The 16,545-nt window shown below is 41.1% G+C and overlaps 1 protein-coding gene and 1 long non-coding RNA gene across 11 annotated transcripts in view; one reads left to right on the top strand and one right to left on the bottom strand.

The window, feature by feature from the left end:
• Positions 1-6,806, top strand: part of LOC115758101 — a 74,448-nt gene extending 67,642 nt beyond the window's left edge. The window contains exons 4-6 of one of the 6 annotated variants that reach the window (XR_004017393.1): positions 5,476-5,541; positions 5,600-5,892; positions 6,606-6,806. This is a non-coding gene — a long non-coding RNA (uncharacterized LOC115758101). Of the gene's footprint in view, positions 1-5,475; positions 5,542-5,599; positions 6,242-6,605 lie in introns of those variants that run through there. The other 5 variants (XR_004017395.1, XR_004017396.1, XR_004017394.1 and 2 more) reach the window with 5 other exon arrangements.
• A 1,477-nt stretch (positions 6,807-8,283) lies between these two features.
• Positions 8,284-16,545, bottom strand: part of LOC115758026 (RNA-binding protein fusilli) — a 29,868-nt gene continuing 21,606 nt past the window's right edge. For 3 of the 5 annotated variants that reach the window (XM_030698531.1, XM_030698530.1, XM_030698532.1), the window contains exons 9-10: positions 15,866-16,423; positions 13,861-15,800 (exon numbers count right to left, since the gene is read on the bottom strand). In XM_030698531.1, coding sequence (XP_030554391.1) covers positions 14,601-15,800; positions 15,866-16,423 — 1,758 coding nt within the window. In that variant the 3' untranslated portion in view covers positions 13,861-14,600. Of the gene's footprint in view, positions 9,459-9,909; positions 10,182-13,860; positions 15,801-15,865; positions 16,424-16,545 lie in introns of those variants that run through there. The other 2 variants (XM_030698535.1, XM_030698534.1) reach the window with 2 other exon arrangements.

Below are 16,545 nucleotides of genomic sequence, written 5' to 3' on the forward strand. Positions count from 1 at the left end.
CACTATTTGTATGCATTTAAACGACTCTATTTACCACAAAATGGCTGCGCTGCGAAATCGACAACAACAATAACAACAGCTGTAACTGCAGCTACAGGGCATGCAACAACATGCCAACAAACAATGCCAACGATAATAATAATGATACCAACAACAACAACAGCAACAACAACTGGCAACCAGGATTTTAAAAGCCAAGCGCTGGTAAGGACTACAATAAAATCAGGCAGCCAGCAAATACAATTTCTAGTGGGCGTGTGTGTGTGTGTGTGTTTGTGTGCTTGTGTGTGCACTTTACGGCTATTTAAAATTTAAATAATAGCGAAAAACCGCACGAAATAATAATAAATCATAGGAAATATGCACGCGCGCTCTTTTTCTCCCAAGCCCCCGTTCACGCTCTGCTCCTATATGTGTGTGCGTGCGTGTATGTGTGTGTGTGTGTGTGTGTGTGTGTGTGTGTATTTGGTAGCGCGTGTGTTGATTTAATAGTCGCGGTCACAAGCATTATGGCATGTTCATGATTGCCACACCTACCCGCCCCCTGCACTCGAGCCCTTAAAATAAACGTGACCGGCTAGTCGCAGCTAACAGCGACCCTCCCTCCCGTCATCCTGCCCCCTCTCCGTCAGCCGACTAGGCCACTGTTGGTCATTATATGTTACGCTTACGGCTTTTCGCTGTTGTGTTTGCTTGCTCGTCTACCGCTTCGCCCTCTCGCTGAGCTCTTTTTATATGCAAATTCCGCTTTTAGCTTTATTCGCATATGCGCAGTTTTTCATTATTTATTGTGTGTTTAAACAGATTACGTATACGCCGCATGTGCGTGTGTGTGTGCGTATTGGCCATGTGGCGCACCCACATCTTTTTGGCCAAGATTACGGCTGATGACGGTCGCAAATTGATTGTGAAACAGGTGAGAAAATGTTGTGTAATCTTTGGCAGATGTTTTCCAGTAAACAGCAGCGGGCAGCAGAGCGAATCGAGCTGCGCTTAGAAGCTGTTACATTTAATAGCCATAGTTTATCCAGACATAACATTAGATAAGATAGTTGTTGTTCTTGCCGAAATTTAGTTTTGCTTATAGAATTTCTTAAAAATTAAATTACAGTTTTAGAACGATAACGAATTCCGCTTTAATAACATTTTCTTTTATGCCATAATTCTTTTTAATTATAGTGATAATAACATAAATAAAAAGTTACTAATAATAATATTATAAAAATAATAATAATAAGAATAGAAATAATAGTAACAATATATAGTTATATTTGGGCGACTTACGACTTTATGATATAGTAGTCCAATTTGATATGTAGGCACGCAGCTTTGCTAGTAGAATGTTGAAAAATTGAAGAATCTTGTAAATAAGCAAACTTAAATTTTTGCTGTAGTAATCCGATGTGGGACAAGGCTTGTTCGTTCGCAGGGAGCTTAATAAAACTCTTAAATTCCAACGTCAATATATTTGATATTTGAATCGAAAAACTTTCATACAATAACTTAATTCTCAAGCGATCATACCCAAGGCAACTTTATGATATATTGTAAGCTGATCTGACCGTCAACGAAAAATGCAACAAGAATTCGGACAGCTTTGAATCCACGAAAGAAGACAGACAAATACTGATTATATATATTCTTTTTGGGTTCTTCTATGCGTTCCACAAATCATAACAAAATAAAAATAGCCTCGTCTCGAGTGTAATTAGTGACTGGGATTATAGGAAAGAAGTAACCATTCTGCTTTTGTAATGCCGAAGATTATTTACCCTTTACTATTGCCAACAATGTATAGAATCCTGGCTCTTTATATTATGTTTCTCAGTATAACCGGGGCTATTGTCGAAATGAATCCTTCATGCAATTTGCAGACCACCCTGACTCAACATCTCTTTCTACACCAATAAAGTAATTAGTTTAACACTCTATTGAGAGCGCAGCTTGTTAAGATCTGTTTCTTCTCAGAAATCTGATTATGATTTCGAGCATCGCCCCCTGTTCATCGCCCCGTCTAGCCCCGAAAAGTATGCAATGGCAAAAATGTGTTTTGTTTTCTAATGAATTTTCATTGCATTTGAATTTTATGTAACCGCAACAATGGCAAATTCTATACCAGAACCGAACAAAGCAGTTATAAACCTGCAGTGCAAAAAAAATTAAAACCATAAAAAAAAGTAAATGTTGCACGCAACGCAGACATTTTGTTGCTGCCACGTTCTGCACTTGTGCATAAATACAATGGCCAAAGAAAAAAAAACACCGAAGAAACGAAGAAAGGCAAAAAGAAACGTGAATAAAGTAGAATAAAATGCAATGCAAAACTTGCAAACGGCAACAAAGGGCAACAAAACACAAGAAGCGACGAGGCGCAAAATGGCAGGGTATGCAGCAGGCGGCAGGCGGCAGGCGACAAGCGGGAGGGGCAGAGAGAAAGCAGTCAGTCAGCCACTTTGGCGTATACGTAATATAAATTTTAGGCAGGGACGATAGGGTGAGAGATAGCGAGGCGGCAGGGGGCAGGCTGCTTGGGCTGCATGCCAGCACAGGCCAAGATGTAGGTAAATGGTATTAATGGCTAGGCACCCAACAACCAGCCCCCGTCGGCACCCACCCCCTCTGAGGGCAGCAGTTGGCAAGCGTAACACAAAAATTGCTGCAATGCGACTTTTTCGCTTTGACTTTGGGGCAAGTCGTTGCATGCACGTGCGGTGTGTCTCTGTGTGTGTGTGTGTGTGTTGCCCGTAAACTAAATAACTGTTTTTTATGCTCAAATATTGCAGCACAAATCACGCGAAAATCACAGCGCGCACTCCAAAAACTTTTCGATTTAGCGGCAGCAAAAAAGAAAAATGTATATGAGTAAAACTGTTGCACATAAATTAAGTTTCGCTCGCAAATTGTCTACCAAAATGCTGCAGCTCATGAGGCACAACACCCACCGAACCTTCAGCCCCTCTTCCAATGCACTGCCTTGGCCAGGCCTTGCGGCGCCTTGCCAATTGCCAGAGGCGTGAGTAGGGGCGTGGGGCGGGGCGTGTGGCACACTCGAGCGTCATCAACACATCGTGTACGTGACTTTGCTAACAAAAATTAACAATTTCATTAGTGGGGCCACAGTTTTCTGCTGCTTCTATATTATTTTTTCTTGCCAAAGGATCAGCCGAGATACCCGCTTGTCGTAGTGTCATACTAAGGAACAATACACACACACACACACACACGAACACACAAAAAATGGCAAAGCTGAAAGGAGTGCTAGAAGCAGCAGATGGCAGCATAAAAATTGCTGCCACTTATCAAACAGACGCCACACACACACACACTCACACACTCACTCACACACGCCCACTTCCTCTTCCTGTCTGTGTGTCAAAACTAACGAACCGCGTCGACAAATCCAGCGCCACGCCCCCTGTGCTGTGTACGCTGTGTGCCCAAGTGCGATGCCGCCCACTGCAGTCATTTACAATACATCTAAAAAGGCGCTGCGTGCTGTACGTGCATCAAGTGTGCTCCAAATGCACTTCATTGCCTCACGAGACACACACACCTATTACTTAGGCTTTGTGTGTGTGTGTGTTCTACACAAAGTAAATGAAATCGCACAAGACCTGCAACAAAAAAAAATAGAGAGAAAAAATGGCTCAAAAACTGAAGACAGACATCAAAAAGCAGCAGCTCAGACGCCGCCAGCTAAAAGAGCGAGAGGGCAAGAGCGGAGGTGCGAGATGGAGAGAAAAAACACTCTGCTATTACACACATACACTCATACACACACACACACACTTGACAATCAATTGCCCAATGTAGTTTAGCTTAAATCAGATAAAAGCAAAAAAAAAAACAAAAACTTTCCAAATTTGAGTTTTGCTATCGCAACTGCGGTCCACCCTAACGAGAAGCCCCCAGGAACTATTTACAGACTCGCCTAAAGATGAGCTCGTGTCCCTTATATTCCATACACATATGACTAATATGGCTTAAAGATAAGTATGAATATGGGAATTGCCTATCACTAGATAGATGGCAGCTTCATCGATATATTTATCGATATTTGTTTAGGATATCGATATTTACTTAGGATCAAATAGAGTTGTAATCGAAATTGGATTATTCCAACAGTTTATTTTAGTTTCCGTTTCAATCGATTCTTAGCCTGTTATGTTAGTTCAACAGAATTATCGATAAATTTGGTACTTTCGAAAATACTAAATACTTTAGTTACATCATTTATTTATCGATTTTCAATGCATATGCTTTAACGATATACTAAGAATTAGTATGTTATCAAAACGAAACTTACTTATAAGTCTTTTCAATAAAGATATTGTTAAATAAATCTTTTTACATAAGTAGTTGTGTCGTCAGAGTATACTCGAAATAAGATCGTTTTAGCTAGACAGATAATTCGAATATAATTAAAAGCAATTAATCTGTTTTATTTAAACGCTTAATAACCAACTATTAGAGTCCTGTCTGTGATCCCTTGAGTTCGTGTCACGGCACATGAACACGACCCGCACACGGCTCTATTTGGAGACTCAATCTTCAGTTCCCACTTGGCTGCCGCACTCTTAATATTTCGATTTATTTGACTTGCAGAGAGGGAAGCGAAGCGAATGCCTCAGCTTAGCCAGTGCTTATAATGTGTCTCAAAAGGACGCAATGCAGTCATTTTGTTCCTCCTTCTGCCTCGGCGCAGCCTTGGGCAATTTTAAAGTCTGATGTGTGTGTGTGTGTGTGCGTGTGTGTGTTGTCTGAGCATTCAGCTAAATCTGTCAAACAGCAAATACAAACACAAAATACAAATACAAATACAAGAGTACGAAGTACAAATCCAAAGTACAAGTAAATAATAAAATCAACTTGAAATTCCGTTCGGGTTGTGTTCTCGTAATGTGCCTGAAATTGATTTTCTTTTTGCCAGACAACCAGGCATCAGGCGCAGAGGAAATGTGCACGACGGAAGCGGGAGGGGGTCGTGCGACAGCTCCTCTGAGCACACACACACACACACGTCGTTGGAGTGCATATCCTGAGGGTAAATATTTGGTCAAAATTCGTGAAGGTGTCGAAATGCTGTTTGAACTTTTTCTCCGACACAGCTGAAAAAGTTGTTGGCATTTAAAAAATAAAATGGGAGATAAAAGATAGCTGTGTTGCTTTTTGTTTGCTTTGTTTTGGTTTTTGATTTTAACAATATAAACAATTAGACAGTAAGAAAACTTACTTTTAAGCAAAAATGACTTTGAGATTTGACTCTATTCAGCTTTTCTCATTAAATGTCGTTTAGCTTTTTTCATTCCAGACACAATCTCAACAGCAACAAATGAATTTTAACCTTTGCTAAGACTTAAAACTGAGTTAAAATCCCAAAATTCCCTTCACAGAAGATACAAATAGATCATATAAAACACATCCCATATCTTACTAGAATTCAACATTCTTCCTTTCTCTTATTTTTTATTGCAGATACAAACTCATCATAGTTTTCTGAGACTGAAGACCTAATCAACTGCTAGAGACCCCTACATTGGAGTAAGAATAAATCTGCAAATAGATCATTCAAAACATAATTCAACTTTCTTTTTTGCAGAAGCAGAGTTTCCTCCAACTTAACGAACAAGCTCTTGACTCCCAGCCACTTTCTTTCTTATGACTATCTCCTCTTGTTGCACATCTTTTCCTTCTGATCCTTATTTCTTACTCAAATCCATCTTAAGCACCACACTCAGCTATGAAAAAGGTTTTCGGTATCAAATCCCAGGCCTAGTTTAAGGTATTTGCCCAAAAGCTTATCTATTCAAGTTGTTGCTGCCCCTAACCTAAAGCAGCTCCTGATTTAACTAAATGTATGCTCACTCGCAGGCTGCAGTTAACAGAAATCCGGTAACAAATTTTCAGTAAAAAGCTAATTTATTAATGCAATGATTCATGGTATTCATGGGTATTCACTTAAGTGAATATTATTGCGAGCAAAATAAAAGATGAAATAATGCCGCTAAATCAATAAAAGTTTCCAGGGCTTAAAACCAGCCGGAAAGTGTCCTTGTGCGCCTCTCAATGGCAGTTGGCGACAGTCGCTAAGTCGCTAGGCTTTACAAAATATGCCGATATCCTTCTTCTTTTTTTTTGGTATTTTTCGTAAATGTTTTCGTGTTTGCTTTTTGGACGCGTTGCATCGCTTGTTGAGGCATTTTTATTGACTTACTTTCGAGTGGCAACGGAAAAGTTTTTCCAACTATTCCACAACTTTTGGCGGCGCATCTTTATTGTTGTGTTTGTGTGTGTGTGTGCGAGTGTGCGTGTGTATGGCCGCTGCTGGTTCAAAGTTCTTAAAATATATATTTTACGATTACAAATGAGATTTATTTGCCATTTCCGGCTGCATTAGCGGAAGTGCACTGCCAACTCGAGTGTGCGGCCATAAAAATGCCAAACAGCCCCGCGAAGTTCGAATCTCGAACCACTAAACCACAAGCCCTTAGCCACTGCCTCCACACACAGCCGCACACACAAATATACACACAAACACACACACATACATTCGCATTGCATTTTTGTCGCATTAACCAACTGTTTTCTTTGCGCTTTTCGTTTAGCCAGGACAAACTTGTCAACGCAAATGGCGCGCCGCAGGACCACGCCTAATGCACTTTTGATAGGCGCCACGAGCAGCAGCAGGGGAAATGAGGGCTGGTAGAAGAAAAGCAGCAGCAGCAGCAGCAGCATCAGTTAGCAGCATGTCCAAAACAGCAGCCATTGATAAATTATCATGTGGACATCAGCCTGGAGGGGGAGCATTGGACCCGTCATCAGGTGCAGCAAATGATGCTGCATAAAAATAAAAATAACAAAAAAAAAATAAAAACTCTTTCTCTCCCCCCTGGCAGCGTAAATTTTTAATCTATTTTAAATGCGGTTTATGGTACGGTGCGACCGGATGATGGTTCACAACGACCGTGCATACTTTTAACTGGTCGGTGGGACTTTCGTCCGTTTGTAACGCCATTTGTCAACGATTTATCAAATCAGATTACAAATATCAAATGTGTTTATTTACGGTCCTAACGACGGCCCACTTATCGCTGCAACTGTTATTTTTAATGTCGTTCAATTGTCGGCTCATTAATTAGATATTAATAGAAATTAATTGTAAATGCGTTTTTAATTGTTGTTTAAAATAAAACAAATAAATCAAGCAACTTGTTAATGTTTCTGTTTTGGCTTGGATTTGATTGGCTTAAGTTGTCAAGCCAGAGCTGAGGTAAGGACACAATAAATTTCGTTATTATTCAAGACACAATACCAGGCGAACAGCAACGGCAGCTAGTTTTTATATTTTTCATGTTGACTGTGCTCGCAAACCAGAAAGCTGACAGCGCAGCACCGAGAGCTGAGGTGAAAGCTGAGCTGAGCGCTGTGGTGAATTTACGACAAGAGCTGAGCTGAAAGCTGCGCTGAGCGCTGAGCGCTGCTCACCACAAGTTCTGTTATGCTCGCGCATTCGCTTGCAGTCTGCTTGTTTATGTTCTCTCTCAACGTTCTTCCTATGTGTGCGTGTGTGCTTGCGCCCTTCGTAACAAGCGACCTTAAGCCATCTGCTGTTCATTATGTTCGCCTGGTACAACGCGTAGAAAATCAACAAATTTGGCATTAAATTGGAAATAAAGTGACCGCAGGCAAAAGTGGCATGAAAATACCAAAATTAATTAGCTGCTCAATGCTGTGTTGCTGTCGCTTTTTTCTGAACGAAATATCAGGCGCTCAGCAACGGCAAGAGATTGCTTTTATGTAAATGTTAAATATGCTTTCACTTAGGATGTGTGCGTGCAAATAGCTTAAAGCGCAGCAGAGCGTTCATAACATAATTATGCTATATTCACTGGTTCGCCTGCGTTTTCTCTACTCTTTTATTCTGAGTGCAAAAGCTTCACTCTCACATCTTTCCGCTCTCTTCTCAGTGCGAGCATTCTACAGTAAAATGAAATGAAACAACAAGATCAGAGCTGTCAGCTGCAGACGCTGTTCCCCTGGTAATTCATTAGGAAATACCACAACGAGCTTTAAATGCAATTGGAACGTAAACGGCATGACAATGAAAATTCCAATAAAGGATTTGGAACATAACGCTGACAACATAGATAATATCAAAACGGGTTTTAATTAAGTTTTGTTTTGTTTATTGATTTATTTTAATAATTGCATACTTGAAAACAATTGATAATATCGTATTTTTGTTTATCGCACTGAAACTTAACAATTAAAAAAACAGATTTATTTTTTGTTTAAATAGACAATTGGTTTCTTGGTTTCACATTGACGAGTACGTAAAATAACAAAGATTTGATGGCTTAGCCTAAACAAAACGTGGTAAATCATCAGCATCAGCAACATTATATTAACATTAAACGCATACTCAATTAATATTTTAATTTATTCATATTTTGACTGATTTTGGCAATGCATTTGCCTGCATTGACAATTGCACAATATATTTGTTTTTGTTTTTGTTTTTCGACATAACATTTAACATGCAGTTAAAATTAGATAATTGCATAAATAATTTGACTATTGACTAGGGATAAATTTGTAGTTGTATTCTTTTGCTAATTTGCTAATGTTTATATTTGGAATATATATATGTGTGTATGTGTTATATATATTTAATGCAGCATTTCAATAATAAATAGAGTTTGCAATTTGCACTGGGTGTCTACTTAAAGCATTAATTAAAACCGATTCTATAAAAATTCATTGTTAGAAGTGTTTCGGGAGGGGGGAGAGGCGTTTGCGGCGAGATTCGTGTCGTTAAGTGCGGCCGCCGCAATTCGCCGCGCAGCGATTGCTAGTGGTTTGCGTCTGAGCTAGCGACTTATCTATAGTTGGTTCTAAACTAGACTACTACAAGTTTCTTCGATTGGCAAGACAAATTCTTTCTCAATAAATAGCAAGAGTAAGAGAGACCGAGAGAGAGTGAGAAAGAAAGAAAGAGAGAGTGTATGGGGCAGCAAACGTATCTACGTTATATATAGCTCCACACAGGAGTTGCTCACAATAGGCGTGGCATTGGCCGCAGCGCTCGTGTTGCCAGTTTTCAAGGCGTGCGTTGTCCCACTTCCCGTGTGGTTTGTGTCCACGCTAAGCATTGGCGGCGACGTCGCCCTCTCAGGCTGAGCAGGCGCAGCAGCTGCAACGCCATTCACAATAGGCGCGGGAGTAGATGGCGACTGCGACGGCGGCGGCACCGCTACAGTGGCGGCCGTAATAGTTGTCGTGGCCGTTAGCTTGCTGCTGCTGCTATTGTTGGTGCTGTTACTGCTGCTGCTGCCGTTGTTGGTGCTGCTAACTGTAGGCTTTGGTGGCACAAAGGGCACGGCATTCTTGCTGGGCGTGAGTATGAGACCGGCGTTGGGTGGTGACAGCGGCGAGGGTGGAAAAAAGTCCACCGGATACTGTGAAATATATTATAATCAAAGTTACAGATATAGAATAATTGGAAATTGCAAGCGTCGAAAAATATATTTAAATTTATGGCCGTAGTATCTTGTATGACGTTTGGGGCATTTAAAAATGACAACACTTTTCCACCAATGGTTCGTCCCTGTGGTGAAATAGTGAAGATCGACAAGATTGAATATAAAGGCAACTTCCCGAAAGTGAGAAACACTTCTCAAATGTATATGCAAGAAATCCGAAAATTTTTGATTCAAGTTCGATTAGATGACAGCAAAAACATTTCACACAATAGGCTTTCACTAATTTTCCATATTTACAGGTGGAATTAGGTAAATATAGAAAAGATTTCTAGTTGTTCTAACGATTTGTTCTATAAATAAATCTCGACTCAATCAATGAGTCAGCCAATCAATCAGCTAGTACAAACATATGCATATGCCTACTCACCATAGCCTGGTGCTGTGAGGGCGAATGGGCGCCCGGTTGGCTGTAGTAGGTGGTGGGCGAAACGGGCGGACTGGGATACGGCCAGTAGACCAGCGGCGGCGGATAAAATGCCGACGCATGATGATGATGATGATGATGATGGGCATGGGCGTGGGCGTGGGCATGAGCGTGATGAGCACGCGGCGTGGCCAGCAGCGGGGTATGCGGCGGCGGCGGCGGCGCGCCATAAGCCGGAAAATGTGCACCAAAATGAGCACCCAGCACAGTAGTACCTACAGAAGGAAAAGTAAATAAATTAATAATTGGAAATAATTGCTAGAAATTAAACTTAAAGTACAACAACATATATCTGAAAGTCAGTGTTGTGAGTATGGCTGGGTATACTATATTTTTTTTCTGAACTAGAATAGATTGTTAGTCTGAAGAAAGCCAAAACAAATGCAGACTCCAAAAAAGGGAAGCAAACACAAAAAGGTTTTAGAAAATAGACACGTTGCGTATGCAACTGACTTGAGTTAGTATTATTAAATATTGTTGTAGTTGTAGTTAGGGTTAGTTCGATTGTTAATTTTTGCTTAATATTATTTTGTTTTTCGGCTTTTAATTCAAGTTAAGTATAATCGTATTCAAAAACACTCACCGTTTAGACATTTGCAAAATATGGTAGAGTAGACATGTAGTATAAAGTAATTGTAATTTGATTTTGAAGATATGTATGTAATATCAGTATATATGCACATATATATATATATATATATATATATATATATATATATATATATATATATATTTACCACTTTACCCAGAGACCATGAATACATTTTGCGCACATAGTAAACTTAAGTACATGTTTTTATCCCGATCAGTTTTTTGTTTTGTTTTTGTTTAATCCAAGCACCAACCAGCCTTCAAAAATGTAAAAAAAATTAAAAAGAAACCAACAACACACACAGCTGGACCATTGACAACAACGACGGCGTATGAGTAAAGATTCGAGTTATCGTTATCGTTATCGTAACATATATATGCAATTACGGTTAGGTCTAGGAGAGCACAACCAGTTCCTCAACGGGTTACACAAAAGCAGCAGAGGACCCATTATGGTTATCGATAATATATCGATTTTTATTTATATGCTAATCGATAGCTAATCGATTACCGATCAATTGCTTGCCGACAATATATCGATTGACAGCTCATTGATGGAAAGTCGATAAGTTATCGATTGCTTGATAGTTTATTAGTCGATAGCTCGACGTTGCTTTTTTGTGTGTTACATACAAGATGCGTGTTTCTATAGAATAGCGCTAGGTGGTATTACGGATTACGTTTTACATTTTACTTTTTATGACTCCACATTTCACTTAAGACGTTACGCAGTTGCCCTCACACACACAGTATAATATTATAAAGAGAGACATAATATAAACCATGAATTTCCAATGCAAACATCAGAAAAATTTTAAAAAATTAAAAAATTTTAAAATTTCAAAATTTTAAAAAGTGGCAACTCGTAACGCCGTCCAAAAAAATTAAGCACCCGCTGTGGCCACAGAGAACAGAGCCCTAAGAGGATGTGCCTGAAAATACGTATAAAGCTAGACCCAAGCCCAAACCCAAGAGTTACAAATACATGTGTATATCTCAGCTGAGAGGGATGAGTGGGAAAGAGTGTGTGAAAAGTAAAGACAAAGTGGGGGAAGGAAATTTAAAGAGCAGCTAGACAGAGCAAACGATAGTACAATGTCGACTGTCAGCAAAACTTATCGATTAAAAAAAAATTATAAATTTTTCTACATTAGGGCAAATATAGCCGAAAATTAAAGTGTTGTACACACACATATATATATATATAGAGAGAGAGAGAACTTTAGATTGAGGTTATGTTGCATGAGAATCGCAGAGGGAGGGCGAAGTAGAGAGAATGTGAATTGCGAGCATTATTTATAGATAAGAATGTAGCGATATGTATATTTATTGAAGTATAAAAATTTTTGTAATAAAAGTTTCGATTGTCTTTAGACTAAGCATTAAAAAAATTATGAAATATCAAAATTTGTTTGTTTTTTTTTTTTTGTTTTGTGTTTTTTGTGCGCTAAAAACTAATTAAGTTAATCAAAATGTATTTTGTATTATAATTGTTATTAATAAAATTGTTTTTTTAAGTGGCTGCTTATGAGTTTTATTTTTTTTATGGAAGCCATAGATCGTAAATGTATGTATTGCAAAAACCCATGGGAAACCACTCGATTGTCGTATGAACTAAAAGTTAACTAACAATAAAACTAGATGCTAAGCTATGAAAATCTTTCCCATGCTTTAAATCTGTATCCATTTTATTTTATATATAGAAATGCAAGAAGCAGCGCAAAACTGTTTGTTAGACGCAGAAGAGGAGTTAGGATCTGTAAAAGTTTTTTTGTTGACTCTCTGCTTGGACCGATTCTGGATTATTATAGCGCGTTCTACACACATTGAAGGTGTAACTAAGTGGCCACAAAATACACACAACCCAAGGACAATGACAGACATACTATATAATCGTATTTTGTAGATATATACTTAGAGCATAAACCCAAAAAATATCCATAACCATATATGTATTTTATCAGATCAGATGTAGACACTAAAGCGCTAAGAAACGTACAAATGATAAAAAGCAATTTGGACTTATCCCTTCTTGATATCCAGAGATATTTATGTATATATGTATATAGGCGTATATACGAGTGAGTATATAGAGCCAAAGACAGAGAGGGGGAGAAAGAAAAAGGGGGAGAGAGAGTTGTCAGAGTTTTGACTATAAACTAAAATTAGTGATGACAGAGAACACACAAAGTAAATTCAAAGTTGATATATGTATATCGATAAGAATTCCAATTTGCGACTAACACCAGTTACGCACACTTATCGGCTAATGGTATACATATAACGATTTACGATAAGCTATATATAAATATATATATATATTCATTCATTAAAAAGTTTCCAAAATCAAATTCAAATTCCATTTATAAATGAGTTTTGAGTGTTAGAAGTCGGCAACAGCGGACATTGCGATCTATGCTAACCAATAATGAGTATATGTGGATATATAGTAGATCGTGATTACATATAGGAAAGTACACAGATAAATGTTTGAATGTGTTTTTTCATTTTCGTATAGATCGCAATGCCCCGTCTGTGGCAGCAGCTGTGGACACAGGAAAAGTTTTCTAATGCTTAGTTCAAATATTAATCAAAAATGTTTTGTGTAACCAACCAATTTTACAAGTTGTACGTCTTAAAAGCTAGGATATTGTTTTCCATTATTATTATTATTATTATATATATATATATATATGGTATATATGTTTTAATCTAGTCTAAACTTTTAACAGTTTCGGGGCAGGGATTTCGATTTATTGTTGTTGCACATTTCGATTTAGCTTTAAATTTGTTTAAATTTTTCAAATTTTGTTTACGCATGAGCCAACACCTGACGCCCTTCAGGCAGTGAGCATGTGTGTGTGTGTGTGTGTGTGTGCGTATCTGGTGTATGCCTATGCTTAAATATTAATTTATAAATTGCACTTGATGGGCGTGGCACACACGCTCACACACACACACACACACACACTCACAGAGGTAAACAGGCAACGCTCGCTGCTTGAAGGACATTAGCCTCTGTTGTTGAAGTAGCGTTTCACACACACACGGTACAGTTCACTAAACAGACACACGCACACACACCCCACTCACCCACACACACACACACACACACAAGCACATACACAATACAATACAGAGCAGTGTTAAGTATTATATAGATTAGATTCATAAACTTACGAATCAGCTGCATTAAATTTTAGTTTACAAACAATTTGGAATAGTCCAGGATAAAACGAAAACAATTTTTTGTTGCACATTTTTGTTAGCTTGCCCGGGTGTGTTGTGGGTGGTGGGTGTGAGTAGTGTATGTGTGTGTTTGTGGGTGTGTGTGTGTGTGTGTGTGCAGTATGTGTGCGTGTTTGTGTGCAATGCTTAGACCTTAGACAAAAGGCTTAAAAGTATTTCCGTTTACTTTTCGCTTGAATTTGTAAAAGACTTAGACTTACGACTACGAAATTTCACTATAAAAATTTACAATAAAAAAAACGAATTTAAGCGCTAACAAAATGTCTGATATGTGTATGTGTGTGTGTGTGTGTGTGGCCAAGATGAGCTATGGTATTTATGTATATGGATTGCATTTTTTGCCACTCAAGATGCATTGCAAACATTGTCGCCTGATAAAAGAAGAGGCTCAATTTGATAAGCGTCAATCAATCGATCTTGATTGATAACGAACAAAAAATATGTTAAGCCTTGGAATGTGCTTGAAGTGTCGGAGTGTCATTTATGTAAAAATTGACCAATCAATCATGATTGATAAAATACAAATAAAAGTTGCTTTTACTTGAAGCGTTTTATTTCTTTTTCGCAATCAAAAATGATTGAGAATAAATCAAAATGACTTGGAGTGTGCTGAAAGTGTTGGAGTTTCACATCATTCAAATGTGATTGATAAAGAACAACCAAAAAGCTCCAAGTGCCCAAATGGAATATGTTTGAAAAGCTGCAGTTTCAACAATCACCCATGATTGATAACAGACAGAACCAGTCGAAATGAGCTTGAAGTCAATCAAGCCATCAATCATGATTAAGCCCCACTAAATGCCCGGATTATAGTAAGAGTAAACGCTGCTTGGCGCTCGGGTCAAAGCACGCTTGGCAGCACTTGCTGCAGCCGCTGCTCCAGTCGGATCCTGCTGAAAGGCATTCTCATAGGAGCGCTTCATGGAATGTGATTGAAGCGCCAAGGCGGCATTGTTAGCGGCACTCGCGGCCCCAGCTGCACTGGCACTCTGTGCGGCCGAGCTGGCGCCGGCGAACTGATAGCCCCCCGCGGTGGGCATGTAGCCCAGCTGAAAGGGCTGCAGATAGGGTCGCTGCATGAGCACAAATTGCGGCTGGCCGCCCATGGCAGCGGCAGCGGCGGCGCCCGGATGCTGCATATAGAGCGGATGGTGCTGCAGCATTTGGGCATTTGCATAGAGCTGATGATGCTGCTGCTCCGCGGCCACAGCGGCCGCCTGTTGACGCGCGAGCAGACTCTGCTGCGCTATAAACTGTGCCTGCTGTTGGGCGAGCAGCGCCGGATTGGAAGCGGCGGCTGCCGAATGACCGCCAGCCAGGGGCGGCAGCGAGAGATTAAAGGCATAGCCGGCATGTGCCGCTGAGAGGCCACCCTGGGCCAAGCCACTGCTGGACAGTGAGCCCAGCGAGGAGTGACTGGATATGGTGGCCGTGGGCGAGGCCGTCATAAAGCCGGCTAGACCGCTCGCCGTGCCGGCGGTGAGCGGTGCATGTGAGGTGGCGCCCAGCATGGAGGCAGCAGCGGCGGCAGCGGCCACCGGCGATGTTTGCAAAGCATGATGAGCAGCTGCAGCAGCTGCGGCCGCGGCAGCGGCATGTGTGTGTGCGTGCGCATGCGTGTGTGAATGTGAGTGTGCGTGTGTATGGGAGTGTGAGCCGATGCCCTGAGCGCCGGTGGGTGGCGGCGGCGGTTGAGCTAACATACCCGGAGAGAGCAGCGATGGCTGTTTGCCCGCAGCGGCGGCGGCAGCAGCAGCAGCAGCAGCGGCGGCGGCAGCGGCCAAATGCGCATGGCCCGGATGCGGCGGCGGTGCCACTGGCGAGCCGAGGCCGCCATTGAGCACATGATTCATATCATCGCCGGAGCACTGAAAGACCTCAATGTAGCGAAACTTCTTGCCGAAGACCATGAACTGATTGTGCTTGCGCTGGGCGCACAGCCGGGCCGAATCCTCGGAGTCCATTTGAATAAAGGCCTCTCCGCTGGGCTGGCCCTAAGAGACAGCGAAACGAATTTAAGTGACAGGCAGAGGGTATATTTATTGAGATTCCTGCTCACCTGGGCATTGATGACCATATGCACGCCCTGGTAGATGATGTGCTTGGCAAAGTCGTCCAGAAAGTGCAAGATATGCTCCACCATGGCCTCGTAGGGCAGGCCGCGCAGCCGTATGCAGTTCTTGGTGGTGCCCGAGGTGATGAGATGCTGTGGGGCATGGGTAAGTTGAGGGCACAGGTTAGCGTGGCTAGCGTTAGCTGTCAGCGGGTTGAGGGCGTGGCCAGCGGCGGCACCCACCTGCGGCAGCAACGGCAACTGCATGGTGGGCAACTGTGCTATCAACGGCGGCTGGCCATGATTGTTCGACTCATAGGTCTTCGGGTCCATCGATCGATTGAGCACCTGCTGCACCTCCGCGGTCGTCGACCGAAACAGCTCAATATACCGTTGGCCAATGGACTCGCGATGCCGTCCCAGCGCCTTGGACGAATCACTCTCATTGGCGAACAGCACAAAGGCATCGCCAGTGGCGCGTCCATCGGGTTTCTTTACAAACAGAACGCCCTCATTGCCGTCGAGCACATGGCACGGCGCCTCGCCAGTGGTAAAGAAGTCCAGCTGCAAATGACAGAGAGACAGTAGGGAAAGAGAGCGCGGGAGGGAAAGTAACAGAGAGAGATAAAGTATGAGTACACTCGGATTAATCAGTTTAAAATTTCTAAAACTGAACAAGGAATTCC

The sequence above is a fragment of the Drosophila novamexicana genome, unplaced genomic scaffold (assembly GCF_003285875.2).
Source record: "Drosophila novamexicana strain 15010-1031.04,08,12 unplaced genomic scaffold, DnovRS2.1 tig00000121-arrow-pilon, whole genome shotgun sequence".
Lineage (NCBI taxonomy): Eukaryota > Metazoa > Arthropoda > Insecta > Diptera > Drosophilidae > Drosophila > Drosophila novamexicana.